This window comes from Pristis pectinata, chromosome 7, assembly GCF_009764475.1.
Source record: "Pristis pectinata isolate sPriPec2 chromosome 7, sPriPec2.1.pri, whole genome shotgun sequence".
Taxonomy (NCBI): domain Eukaryota; kingdom Metazoa; phylum Chordata; class Chondrichthyes; order Rhinopristiformes; family Pristidae; genus Pristis; species Pristis pectinata.
The window spans coordinates 5,579,376-5,593,814 of NC_067411.1; the positions used below are offsets into that span (position 1 = coordinate 5,579,376).

The following is a 14,439-nucleotide window of genomic DNA, read 5'->3' on the forward strand; positions in this document are numbered from 1 at the left end:
CCTCCTGGATTGGACTGAATAAGTAGGGGTGCACTAGAAGCCAGAATTAAATGAGCACAGTGTCCTCTGTGGAGATTTCAGATAGGGTGGATTGAGCCGCAGTTATTTCCAAATAAGTGGGAACCTGCATTCAACCTTAATGGCTCATAAAGATGAGCAATTTTAGATCATGGGGACAACTGGGGAAAAGGGCCATTTCTTATGGAGAAGGCAAGTTAACAAGATTATCAGTCCTGATGCAGGATTTCGACCCGAAGCATCGACAGTTCCTTTCCTCCCACAGATGCTGCCTGACCCACTGAGTTCTTCCAGCAGTTTGTTGCTCCAGATTCCAGCATTTGCAGTCTCTTGTGTCTGCAGGTTTTATCTGTTGAGTATTGAAAATTAATCTGTGATCAATTTTTCCTTAATGAGTAAAGGAGTACATGGAGGTCAGTTAAAATTGGAATAATTGTGAGGTTTTTTTTATCAGTAAAGAGTGGATTTTCACTATCTAAGTGGTTTAAGGAGCTAAACTGTTATGTTTTAATTAATCTTTGTGTTGATTGTGGTGTAAAGAATACAACTTGCTGTTTCAGTTCACAGGTGATTCAGGAGCTTCTCTTTCTACCTGTGGCGTTTTGGGGATCAGACAGCAACAATGGTAAAGTACTTCTTTGATTTATCTACTCTCAAGAGTTCCTGGGACCAAGTTGCCTCTGCATTTTGGCAACGATATCCAAACCCTTACAGGTATGTCTCAGACTTCTATTTTTACGATTACCGCAATTTAGGAGCACCCATTTGTTAGTGGGATCAGTGGATTTGATAAGCATGTTTTTGCTCCAAAAATATTGTAATGTTGTGCATTTATGGAGGTGTACAGCACAGAAACAGGTCCTTCCGCCCACCTCGCTCGTGCCAACCATCAAGCACCCATTTGCACTAATTCTACACGAATTCTGTTTTACTTCCCATGTTCTCGTCAGTTCCCCCCAGATTCTACCATTCGCCTACACGCTAGGGGTAATTCACAGTGGCCAATTTAACCTACCAGCTGGCATCTTTGTGGTGTCAGAAGAAACCCATGTGATTGTGGAGGATGTGCAAGCTCAAGATGGCATCTGAGGTCGGGATTGAACAGGAGTTGCTGGGGCTGCGAGGCAGCAGTTCTCCTCACTGCCCCGCTATTCCACCCCATGCTCCATGTGCTCAAATCTGATTTGGAGTTTTTCATACGAAAAATGAGCAAAAATCTTCAATATTGCAAATAGTTTTTGTGCACATTTTGAATATTTAATTACAGTTGAACGTTTGATTATGCGTTTTGAAAAAGACAGATGCTGGAAATATAAAGTAAAAGCATAAATTACTGGCAATACTCAACACATCAGGCAACGTGTGAGCTGAGAAACAGCACTGTGAGCAGCAGTTAATGCTTTGCATGAATTTTGGACGCCATCTCCCTATATTCTCCTTATGACTCCCTTCTCCAGGGTGCACCAGTTTCCTCCCATGCCCTAAAAGTGTGCTGGTTGTTAATTGCCTGCTGTAAATTCACCTTTCTAAGGGTGCTTATCAGGAGAATTGGCCAGAGTTGATAGCTACGGGGAGAGAGAATAGGTTGCAGGAAAATAAGTGAGAGAATGGGATTGGTAGGGTTGCTGAGCTGAATGAGCTCCTATGTCATAAGAAATATAATTGAGAAATGTAATGTTTTGGGTTGGTAACCTTTCATCAGAACTAGGAATATTTAAATAAAAATAAAGCTGTTTTAAGTTTCAGAGAAGTGATGGGGGAGGAGAGGACAAAGACTGAGGGTGAGAAAAACAAACTGCTGGAGGAGACTGCAGACTGCAACAAAAAAAGCTGGAGCAACTCAAGGGGTCAGGCAGCATCTGTGGAGAGAAAGGCACAGTCGAAGTTTCGGGTCGAGACCCTTCATCTGGAGTGAAAGAAAGAGGGGAAATAGCCAGTAGGAGTTTGTACGTTCTCCCCGTGTCTGCGTGGGTTTCCTCCAGGTGCTCCGGTTTCCTCCCACATTCCAAGGACGTACGGGTTAGGAAGTTGTGGGCGTGCTGTGTTGGCGCCGGAAGCGCGGCGACACTTGTGGGCTGCCCCCAGAGCACTCTACGCAAGGGGTGTATTTCACATTTGACTATCTTATCTTGTAAAGAGGTGGAGCAAGAGTTGGCAGGTAATGGGTGGACTCAGTGGACGAGGGATGATGGGCAGGTGGAAGAGGGGAGAGTAGAAGTAGCAACAGAGGCTGGGAGGTGATGGGTGGAGGTGACAAAGGGCTGAATATGATGGAGTCTGAAAGGAGAGGAAGGTGGAGCATGGAATCAAGGGAGGGAGGTGGGGAGGGCAGAGGGGAGCAGTGGGGGAGGGGACCCAGTGGGAGGAGTGTGTGGGTGATGGGCAGAGGGGAAAGAAACAGGATGATGGGAGGGGTTGGGGTGGATGTAGGAAGAATTGGGTAGCTCAGGAGAGAGGAAAGGGACTGAGGGGGAGCAGTTTACCAGTTGAAGTTGATGTCCATGCCGTCGGGCTGTAGACACCCCAGGTGGAAAACGAGATGCTAGAGGAACTCAGCAGGTTGAACAGCATCTGTGGGAAAAGAGAAATTGTCAATGTTTCAGGTCAAGACACTGCGTCAGGACTCGGAGTGGAGGGAAGATAGCTGGTATAAAGAAGTGAGGGGAGAAGTGAGCTGAGGGCCAGTTGGTGAAGGTTGACAGGTGGATTGAACCAGGCGAGGGATGGTGGAGTTGGGAGACAGAGGCAGGTGGGTGATAGATGGAGGTAGACAAAGAAACATCTCACGAGGCTGAACTACACAAATAGTGGTGGAGCCAGGTGAGAGAGCGAGGTGAAGGCTTGTTAATCGCAGCTGATGTGTCTGGGGGGGAGATAATTAGATGAATGAGAACAGAGGAGAATCGTTTAACAAGTGAATGCTGGAAATATCCTTCAGTCATTGTGCTGCAGCTCCTCCCAAACTCCTTCCTATTATTGGAAATATTTACCCTGAACCCCACTGCAGCAGTGTAGTATCACTTCATTTCTGCCTTTACTTTGGTGTCTTCCTGGCCAATAAGTAAGTGTGGCCAGTGTGCTTCAGTAAACATACTTAATGCCAAAATCAGCAGGGAGGTTTATTTTGTATCTGTTCTGATGCACAAGTTCACAAATGGTCTATTCAATGGCCTATTATTTTGCCTCAAAAAGCAAAAAAAAACCTGTAGATATTGGAAATCTGAAATGAAAGGGAAATCTGGAAATACCCAACTGGTCAGATAGGGTATGTAGAGGGAGAAGACTGGGTTTGTGTTTCCTCAGAATGGGCCAGTTCTAATTCCAACTGAAATTGCAGCTTGTCTGAAATTGTTAAATTGGATATTGACTGCTGAAGTCTGCAAGGTGCCGTCAGAAGATCACATGTTCCTTGCGCATACGTTGGCTTCATTGGAGCAGTGCGAGAAGCCAAAGGTGGGTCGGAGTGGGGTAGGGAATTAAATTGACAGGCATCTGGGGTCAGACGTCCCCTTGTGGAATGAACAGAGGTGTTCTGTAAAGTGGTTATTCAGTCTACAGCTCCAGTGTCCAGAGACCACATCATGAACACAGAATGCAATGCACTAAATTGGAAGATGTACGAGTGAGTCACTGCTCTACTTAGGAGGTAACTCTAGCACTCTAGATTTTCCAGCAACTGTGGTGTTTTGTATCTCTCAGTTCCAGCTATATTTTCCTCTCCTCTATCCTTAATCATCCCCTTTTTCACATTTTCTCCATACAATTGGCAATTAACGAGCCCTCACTTCCCACTCTCATTTCAAGCACCATTTACAGCACGGTGTCTTGGACCACATTCTGTCACAGACATTTCCTTTGTTCTTCCAACCCCTTTCCTTTCTCTGCAATTTCTCTGACTTCCAATTTTTCCTAATTCTGCTGGAAGGTCATGGACCTGAAACATGAACTCTATCATCAATAGATGCTGCCTGACTGGCTAAGTATTTCCAGCAATTTCTGTTTTTATTTTATTATTTTGCCCCATTTGGTTCTGCTGGTTTGGAGGAGCCCATTTTCTTTCCAATGGAGATTGAATTTTGGCTGCCAGAATCAGTTGCAGTGGCCACTGAAGGCATCACAAAAACCATTGTGTTGAGGCCACCGACTGCTCTCTCTATTATGACTAAACAGGCATTGCAGTGGTGCAGACAGTAGAGTTGCTCCCTCAGTTCCGGTACTGTTAGTGTGGAGTTTGCAAGTTCTCCCTGTGACTGCATGGAATTTACTCTGGGTACTCCGGTTTCCTCCCACATCCCAAAGGATTGATAAATTAATTGGCAGCTGTAAATTGACCCCAGTGTGTAAGTAAGTGGTGGAATTGATGGGAATGTGGATGAATAAAATGGGATTAGTGTAAATGTGTGCTTGATGGTCATTGTGGCTTCTTTGGGCTGGGGCCTGTCTCCATAGTGTACGATTCTGAGTATATTTGATTAATTCTATTTGTAGTTTTAAATGCAAACATTTTAAAACTCTCTTGCAATATACCCATTGAATACAAGTACAAATATATGCAAAAATAGGTGTCATGGACGATTCCAACCGGTATCTTTTTCTCATTTCAGCAAACACGTGTTAACTGAAGATGTGATTTACCGTGAAGTAACCTCTGACAACAAGCTGCTCTCTAGACGTCTGTTTACAAAGACTAATCGCTTGCCTCGATGGGGGGAGATGGTCTTCCCCACAAACCTGGCGCGTTCCGTCTATGTTGTTGAAGATTCCATGGTTGATCTCCAAAACCGAACGTTTACTACATTGACGTGGAATATTAACCACACACGTCTCATGGTAGGTACAGGCTTTTCCTTCCACCATGTAAGCAGTATCTGGTTGACATCACATCTGCTGCTTTCTATGGAATTTGAAAGCTTTTTATACAGTTACAGATATGATGGGAGAAATGAACCATCATATTGAACCTAAAATCTTTAAAGCTGAACGTGTTAGTAAATGACATAAATGCCACAGTGTTTGGTTGCACTCTCCTTTCAGTCAGAAAGTCTAGTCTCTGAACAATTCAAGCAGGCTAACTATAGGGCAGACCTGATTTTGAAAGAGCTGCCTTGGGAATGGGTCATTAAGTGGGGGCACAAGAGTGAGGTCATAAATTCTGTGGCACTTCTGCCATCTTGGCCAATACTTGTCCATCATTCAAAACCACTTAGCAGACTTGCAAACAGAACTGACAAATTGTATACAGCAAGGTCCCACAAAGGTTAATGAGATAAATAGCTAATCTGTTTCAGCAGTGCTGGCTGAAGTCCAACTACATTGGCAAATGCTGGCCTTGTCCGGATCCACTGAAAGAAATAAAAAAAAGGCAGGTGCAAGCTCGGCTCAATTTTTGCCAATTTTTTTCTTATTTTCCAGTTTCTCCTGATAATGTTTTGAGGGCCCGGAGGTTTGCAACAGGCAGCTTTTGGGACTCTTGTCTAATTGGTGGCCAATTCCGGTGTGAGATTGTTGGTGTAGCACCATGATAGAAGCTCACTGCCCCACCCAAAACGCAAAATCCTTCTGTATTTGCTCCAGCACTTAACATATGTGATGTGAAAATCAGATCATTTGCTCATCAGAAGGTTCCAAGTTGGAGCATTGTGGTTACTGCAGGTGTTTTATTCCATATGGTCAGCACAGAATACAAGCTTCAAAATGAAACTTCCTTCATTTCAGCTGGTGGAGGAAAAATGTGTCTATCGTCCTAATCCAGAAAATCCGGCGTGCACACAAGTACAGCGAGAGGCGTGGGTCACCTCAAGTGTGTTTGGCTTTTCGCGAGCAATTCAGGTAATGGCCCCTCTCACAGGTAAATACGTGTGATGTTGGTGTGTGAAATATTATCAAACAAGTAGGAAGATCCTCCATAATGTACCAGTAGACCGGCAGAAGTGGATATTTGGTACTGGGTTTAATTTATTTTAGAATCAGATTTATTATCACTGACTTGTATGTCATGAAATGTGTTGTTTTGCAGCAACAGTACAGTGCAAAGATATAAAATTACTATAAGTTACAAAGGTAGTGCCAAAAACAAGAATAACGAGGTCATGTTCATGGTTTCATGAACCATTCAGAAATCTGATGGCAGAGGTGAACAAGCTGTTCCTGAATCATTGATTGTGGGTCTTCAGGCTCCTGTACCTCCTCCCTGATGGTAGTAACGAGAAGAATTTTCAGCAGGGGGCGTGATTGAGGGGCATTCGGAGTTTAATCACTGCAGAGCCAACATCTCTGCCAGCATGGCTTCATTGGGTCCTCAAATCTTGGGAGGCAAACGTCACTGGTGTGGGTGCTTCCTGGTTATCACACATCACTCCTGTATCACTTCAGAAGGCATTTTCAGAGTGAATACAGTGGATGTGAGACTGCAAATACTAGTGGGCCAGGCTGAGCAATAGTTTGGAGCATCGTTGAATTTTTTTTACAGCAATCCAGTAGCTTCATGCCCTCTTATCAACATCTACTTTTTTTATTAAACAAAATGCTTTTAGTTTCTCACACTGCCATGATGCAATTTAAATTCATGGTCCAGGTCATTAGAAGGCTAAACCATGTGGATATGCATACATAAGGCTTCAGGCGTAATGCTGATTTTTCTTTTCCACCTGGGTTAATAATAGAATAAATAGCTAACGGTATCCTGGTTAAAACTTGAACTGCTCTCATTCGGTTGTCCGAGCTAGCAACATTCTTGAGCTGTCAGCAAGGTATTGGTATTGGTTTATTATGTTTTCCACTGTACCGAGGTTCATTACACAGTGCAGTTACATTGCGTTAGTACAGAGTGCATTGAGGTAGTACAGGTAAAAACGATAACAGTACAGAGTAAAGTGTCACAGCTACAGAGAAAGTGCAGTGCAATAAGGTGCAAGGTCACAACAAGGTAGATTGTGAGGTCAGAGTCCATCTCATCGTGTTGATGTAATCAGTCAGAATGTTACAGTAAATGAAAATCAAAACAAAACTGCAGATGCTTGAATCTAAAATGATCAATAGTCTTATCACCATGGGATAGAAGCTGTCCTTGAGCCTGGTGGTACGTGCCCTCAGGCTCCTGTATCTTCTGCCTGATGGAAGAGGAGAGAAGAGAGAATGTCCCGGGTGGGTAGGGTCTTTGATTATGCTGGCTGCTTCACCAAGGCAGCGAGAGGTAAAGACAGAGTCCAAGGAGGAGAGGCTGGTTTCCTTGATGTGCTGGGCTGTGTCCACAACTCTCTGCAGTTTCTTGCGGTCCTGGGCAGAGCAGTTGCCGTACCAAGCTGTGATGCATCCAGATAGGATGCTTTCTATGGTGCATCGATAAAAGTTGGTGAGGTGGGAAAAGGTGGAAATGTTGTGAATATTGTAAAATAACAAAACAGTTTATGTTGTATTGAAAAGTTTGAATTTTTGATTCTCATGTGTAACATGCAGTGAACACACTCACAGTATGTCTGCTTTAGTGTGATCAGTGGGTTGCTTGATGGTGGTACCTCAGTTCCGTTTCCCCAGTAATCCTTCATGTTTAAGATCTCGGGAGCAGAATCTCTTGGGTCCTCAGAAATATTACCACCTGCTGGAGCTCCTTTTCAACATTTTGGAGTGACAAACTATCTGCTGGAGGAACTCAGCAGGTCGAGCAGCATCTGTGGGGAGGAGGGGAACTGTCAAAGTTTCGGGGTTTAGACCCTGAATCAAGTCCTGATGCAGGATTTCGACACAGAACATCCACAGAAGCTGCTCGACCCACTGAGATCCTCCTGAGATTGTTTGTTGTTCCAGATTCCAGCACCTGCAGCCTCTTGTGTCTCCTTAATACATTTGGGGCTAAGTTTGATAAAGTCTGCATGTTCCTAAAAGCATAATTTTTGTCTACTGTAGGAATTCGGCCTTGCCAGATTTAGAAGAAATCAGATAAAGGCAACAGAAGGTTTTGAATATATACTGGCTAATTTGCAAGGTATGTGATATGGTTATCCATAGTGCCAGAGAAGTTGGTCATTGTTTCAGAACAAAGGAAACTACAGCAACAGGTGATACCTGTTCCACGATGCAGTTAGACATGGCTGATCTTGGACCTCGAGTCCCCCTTCTGCCCCAAATCGCATGATTCCCTCAGTGTCCAAAAATCCATCGACCTAAATACTCCTCTTGAGTGAGAGGTCACATCCTTCTGAAGAAGAGAGTTTACATTTCGGGACAATAACCTTTCAGTTAGAAGTCACGATGACAGGTAATCCACCTGAAACAGTAACTCTGTTTCTGATGCACTGCATGTATTTACCTTTGTTTCTGCCCTTTCCCATTTGGCAGAAGTAACTGTAGCCCAGATCCAATAACAAACTCCTTTTATTATTCCTCCTGGCATTTTCAAAAAAAAATCTTTCAATTTATCCCTCCAAAATGACCTCGATTTTTTCTCCATTAAACAATTTATCAAATCAATGAGATTAGGCAAATACACACGAGCATATTGTAAGAAATGTAAACAGGAACAGTCCTTGGTCATATGAGCAATAATTGCCGCTCTTCCTCCTCGCCCACTTTCCAGCCTGGGGGGATAAACCTTTAAAATACTCCACCACCGAGGATAAATTTACTCTCTGTAATTAAAATGCCATCAATCTACACTTTCAGATTCCCTTTCTATATTGCTGTTCCCTATCAGTAGGTGAGCAGGATTGTAAAGTTTTATGTTCCTCATTAGTTGATTATGAAGATATCGCACATTTGTAAAAGTCGGTTGGATCCACCATGTCAGCTCTTTCTGACGACTTTATAGTGGCACACTGTAATCTGTAGGTGACATCACCGTGAAGTGTGAAGGAAGCACAAGGTATGGTTCCAATTATTGCATACCTGAAAGTAGTCATTGCAAATTTTGACTGAGCAACAACGGCACAGAATCTCGCCATATTTTCAGGATTGTTTTATGGAGAAGGTCGTGTGTTGCAGGGAAGCAGCACCCTTTTCAGCGTGGCACCCTCTTCTCACAGTACTCAGTGAGTTCAGGTCACACCTTTCAGCTGAGTTGCTAAAACAGGTGCAGGTAAAACATTTTATGAAAATGAAAGCACTTAGACATTTGAGTTTGTGAAAGGGATTACAAATGCAAGTCTTTATTTGCTTCCTTTTAGTTCCATATATGAAAAATCTAGTCTGGTCCATTTTACCATTTGACACCTCTTTATTGGCCTTCAACTGCGCTTTGTCAGGTAATCTTGTTGATAAATATCTCCAGGCCTGACATAATGACTGTAAAATGGAGAAGAAATGGAAAAAATAACCTCTTCCTTGAAAGACTTGCATTGTTGTAACACCTTCCATATCCTTCACATTCCCAATGCACTCTGCAGCCAGTGAAGTACTTGAAGTGTTGTAACATGGAAAATGTGGCAGCCAATTTGTTCTCAGCAAATTCCCATAGATCACAAGATTGAACAGGGGCTAATTATTGGCCCTGGATGGAGGATAAATCCTCTGACGGAAGTAGTGTCACAGGATCTTCTGCTTCCATCTGAGAGAGCAGATGGGGTTCTGGATGTATCTTTCATCTGAAATACGGCCTTAAATGAATAATGACACTGTCAACTTTTCAGGCACCAAAGCAAGGAAATGGTTACTACCAGATGATTAACACGTAGCAAGTTTTATTCTAAAGTTTGAAACAATCAATACAATGTGATGATTACATTTAAGTACTGTAGATTCTATTGTAAATGTGTAATCTGTAATTGTAACAATTGCATTGCGAGGTACTTTTTACATAAACATTAAACTTCTCTTTTAACTTCACTATTTAAACTTAGCACAGGACTGCTTATTACATTAGTGGGTGAGTACCAATAAATTTGGAACATATGCAATTAGAGAGATGTGTTTTTGGTGCCTAGCTTTCATAGAACTGGACTCCTCCAGCCTCCCTCCTCCTCGTAGCCTTTAATTGTGTTCCGTCACTCCCAAAGTAACCTTGGCATCTTAAAAAATGAATTTTAGAAAACGGGAAGGAAGAATTATCAAATTTCCGTTTCAGTAGCTGGGGACTTACAGCAAGTCCCATTGATGTAAAACTTGTCCCCGTTCAAAGATTTGATTTTTAACGGTGGTCTTGTTAACTCTTTATGGGAGTGCCACCATTGATTACCATTCTCATTAACCCAAGAAGGTTTAGTGTACAATTATTTCTGCTCATTCAATTATTTGCATTTTTATAATACCTTTTAACATGTATAAACAACCAAAAGTCTCTCACGGATGATCATCTTGACATCTTACTGTATGAAGTCTTGGGACAGATGATAAAAATCTTTGTTGAAGGAGCTGGTTTTGAGGACTGTTTTAAGACTGAGAAAAGCAGAACCATTTATAAACAGAATTGCAGGGGTTGAGTTTTGGGCAGTTGAAGGTGGGGCCATCAGTAAAGGTGTGGATTTCTGGATGGCAAGGTCGCAACAGTCAACTCCTTGTATGTGAAAACCCCAAATAAAAATGTAAAAATGCTGGGAATCCTCGGCAGGTCAGGGAAAATCTGCGGAGCAAGAGGATAGAGTTAACATTTCGGGTCGATCAGAATCAATCAGTGACCTGAAACATTAACTCCACAGGTGCTGTCTGACCTGTTGCGTATTGACAGAATTTGGTTCTGGATTCCACCGTATACAGTCTTCAGAATGCTGAAAATCCCAACCTTGTCCTTTACGGAAGAGAGTATGGAGCCCATTCTCCTTATCTTTTATCTGACCCTGGTCCTGTCCCAAGGGGGTTGATTCTCAGCACCCCTCTGATGGGCTCTCCAACAGGCAACAAAGGAGGCTCGCTGTTGTCTGTTGCAGAGCAGTTAATGCTGCTGTTTAATTTTTACATTCCCTGACTTAATTTCAAAATAATAAACGGTGAAATTTCAGGCAGCCACCTACCAGTGATTCATGTTGCATATTCTTGCAAAGTGACCTGTTCTGCAGTTGACTTCAACTGAAGGAACACCTTCTGCATTGACTCTGCCTTCTCCCTCCACCCCAACCCATCACATCTAACTTGATAAGTAAACCAAGTCAGTTACAGGAACATTCAGAATAACTGGAGTCGAAAGTGTTCCTCTAAATGAATTGGAACACTTTCTGGAAGTATTTAGATTCTACCTGAGGTACCATTCCCAGTGATTCTCTCCTTCACCCTCTAGATATCAAGCTCCCTCCTCCCCAGCACATTCCTGGCAGACATTCAAGCCATTGAAAATAAGATGTCATACAAACAAAAGTTTTTCACTGTATCTCGGTACACATCACAATATTAAACCAATTACCATACAAACTAGGTGCAGGAGTAGATCACTCTGCCCTGAAGCCTGTTCTGCCATTTATTGTTTAACTGTAATCAGATCTGATTGTAATCTCAACTCCACATTCCTGTTCACCCCCAGTAACCTGTCACCCCCTTGTTTATCAAGTATCTATATGCCTTAAAAATATTCAAAGATTGAACAAGGTTGGTGGAAGCTAAGATTCACTGCCCTGTCTGAGAGGGGAGAAAAGTCTCCTCATCTGTCTTAAATGGGAGACCCCTCATTTTTAAACAGTGACCCTCAGTTCTAGATGCTCCCCAGAACGAGGAATTGTCCTATCCACATCCATCCTGTCACGAGCCCTCAGGATCTTGTGTTATAGTTCTGTTACCTCTTGCTCTTCTAAAGCCCAGCTGGTACAGAGAACATAGAAAACCTACAGCACAATTCAGGCCCTTCAGCCCACAAAGCTGTGCCGAACATGTCCCTACCTTAGAAATTACTAGGCTTACCCATAGCCCTCTATTTTTCTCAGCTCCATGTACCTATCCAAAAGTCTCTTAAAAGACCCTATCATATCCACCTCCACCACCGTTGCTGGCAGCCCATTCCACACACTCACCACTCTCTGAGTAAAAAACTTACTCCTGACATCTCCTCTGTACCTACTCCCCAGCACCTTAAACCTGTGTCCTCTTGTGGTAACCATTTCAGCCCTGGGAAAAAGCCTCTGACTATCCACACGATCAATGCCTCTCATCATCTCATACACCTCTCATCAGGTCGCCCCTCATCCTCCGTCGCTCCAAGGAGAAAAGGCCGAGGTCATTCAACCTGTTTTCATAAGGCATGCTCCCTAATCCAGGCAGCGTCCTTGTAAATCTCCTCTGCACCCTTTCTATGGCTTCCACATCCTTCCTGTAGTGAGGCGACCAGAACTGAGCACAATACTCCAAGTGGGGTCTGACCAGGGTCCTATATAGCTGCAACAATACCTCTCGGCTCCTAAATTCAATTCCATGATTGATGAAGGACGATACACTGTATGCCTTCTTAACCACCATAAAGCAGGTGTCGGTCCAGGAACCTGGCTCTGAATTCAGCCAGAGCTCCCGTGGTGCTGATTGCCCAGCGCCCATTGCTGAGAAGTGAATCCTCTGCAGTCACTCATGATGATTAAAACAAATGAACGAGAGAGGGCAATGTCAGCTGAGTGGCTCTGAGCACTTTCTGGAGCATTTTGTGGAATCGCACACCATAAGAAGGGGCTTTTTAAACAGCTGATGGATTGGGTGTGGGCAGGCAAACGCAGGAGGCAGCTGACGCATAGCAAGATCCCACAACCAGCAGTGAGCTACATGGCCAATTTACTCCTGGTGAATTGGCTGAGGTAAAAAAAAATATTTGTGAGGGGGACCTTGTATTTCTGAGGGAATCTTGCCCCTTCAACCATTTTGACAAGCAGCCAGGGCTCAGGTTTACCATTTAAGTAATGTCTAGGACCATTTTTGAGATGTTTCCTTATGGCCTGGGACATTTGTGTATTACTGAATTAGCAATGAGCAAGTCACTTTTAAATCAGACAAAGTTGTCACACTGTTCATTATCCTGATCTATTCTTTGGGGGTTCTCTGTAATTCCTTCAGGCGAAGTACCTCCTAAGACGTTGAAAGGGGCAACCGAGAAGGCAAAGGAAACAGCACTGGCTGCCACTGAAAAGGCAAAGGATCTGGCCTCCAAAGCAGCACCTCAGAAGGCAAAGCAGTTCGTCTGAAAGCAGCAGAGCGATCCCAATCACAAAAGGCATCCTTCTGGCAAGGTTCAATGTTCCAAGAATACCAAAAGCTTGACACCTCAAATGACTTTGAATGCACTGAAATTTTACAGCGTTACCTTTTAGTTTGTGTTTTGTTGATAACTGTTATCTGAAAGTCTTATTATTTCATGGATTAAATTAATGCACATGCTGTACAAATAGGTACCAAGGATTTCAAAACAAAAGTTCCCAAAGCTTCATGATCTTTTTCACTTGGCTCTCCAGTATTTAATTGGATGTACTTTAATATCTTTTTTTTCAAGAAATTTTTAAAAAATTAATCAATTGAATGAAGCAATTAGAGCTCAGCCACAGCATTAAAGCAATTTGCAGCCAAAGCAATGATTAAGCATCGAAATTGACCCTTCAAGAATTGTGTGGGTACTTGGACTGGGTGGAAATTTTCCTCTGAGCATTGGGATTGAATGAGGGCACCAGCTTTAGCAGATGAAATCAAGGGCAATCATTTGTCTGACCTCTCAACAATCTGGTACTAATTATTTATTGTTGAGTAGAATTTTTAGCCTGTGTTCAGAAAATTGTCTTATCAGATATTTAGAAGTAATGCTCAAAGTTTTAATTCTTGTAGGAAACCTTGTGTTAGTTTTAGTTTTGCATGTGTTTATCGTAATGTAAAAATGAGTTAATCCGGTCATCTGAAAAGTGAAACAAATCCAGACCATGGGCAACATTTCAGGTTGAATTTCAAAAGCCACTTTCTCATTTCACACGAGAACAGATGCTCTGTTTGGATCCACAGGTTGAATAAAGAACAAACAGTGTGAATGGGCTGTGTGGCTCCATTCTGGTCATACAATTCATCACTGGAAGATCAGTTTGCATCTGAGCAAGCAATTGAGGGGTATCTTTTTAATTTTAATTTTTTTTCCCCGTGTTTCTTTGTAATTTTTGTTCAGCTTTGCAGCTTGCAGCTTTCGGCTTTCTGTTCTTGTAAGTTCTGCAGTGGGGTCCACAATGCCTGTGCTTCCCTCTTGGACACTGCTGCAGGATTTCCCAGCTCGGGTCACCGATGCTGTTGGGTTGATTCTGCAGCAGCGATGTATTTATTTTCCACAGCAAGTCTGAAAGGAGCACTGGACTGCTGACAAGTTTCCTCAAGATGGCAAAAAGAACTGTTTTGTACAAACCCTTGCTGATGAAACCTCTTTAACTGTTAATTTGTTATTGTCAAACTGGATGGGTGAAGTTTACCAAATCTGTATTTTTAGAGTTTCTAAAGTTTTAATTGTCTCAGACATTTTGGAACTGCCAGTATCTTTCCTAATGTTTAATAAATGTCAAA

General features: G+C 42.8%; 1 protein-coding gene across 2 annotated transcripts in view; it reads left to right on the forward strand.

The window, feature by feature from the left end:
- Positions 1–14,439, forward strand: part of LOC127572888 (PRELI domain-containing protein 1, mitochondrial-like) — a 49,543-nt gene extending 35,104 nt beyond the window's left edge. For both annotated transcript variants that reach the window (XM_052020613.1, XM_052020614.1), the window contains exons 2-6: positions 579–732; positions 4,623–4,848; positions 5,734–5,847; positions 7,921–7,999; positions 12,967–14,439. In XM_052020613.1, the coding sequence (XP_051876573.1) occupies positions 641–732; positions 4,623–4,848; positions 5,734–5,847; positions 7,921–7,999; positions 12,967–13,094 (639 nt within the window). In that variant the 5' untranslated portion in view covers positions 579–640 and the 3' untranslated portion in view covers positions 13,095–14,439. The remainder of the gene's footprint in view (positions 1–578; positions 733–4,622; positions 4,849–5,733; positions 5,848–7,920; positions 8,000–12,966) is intronic.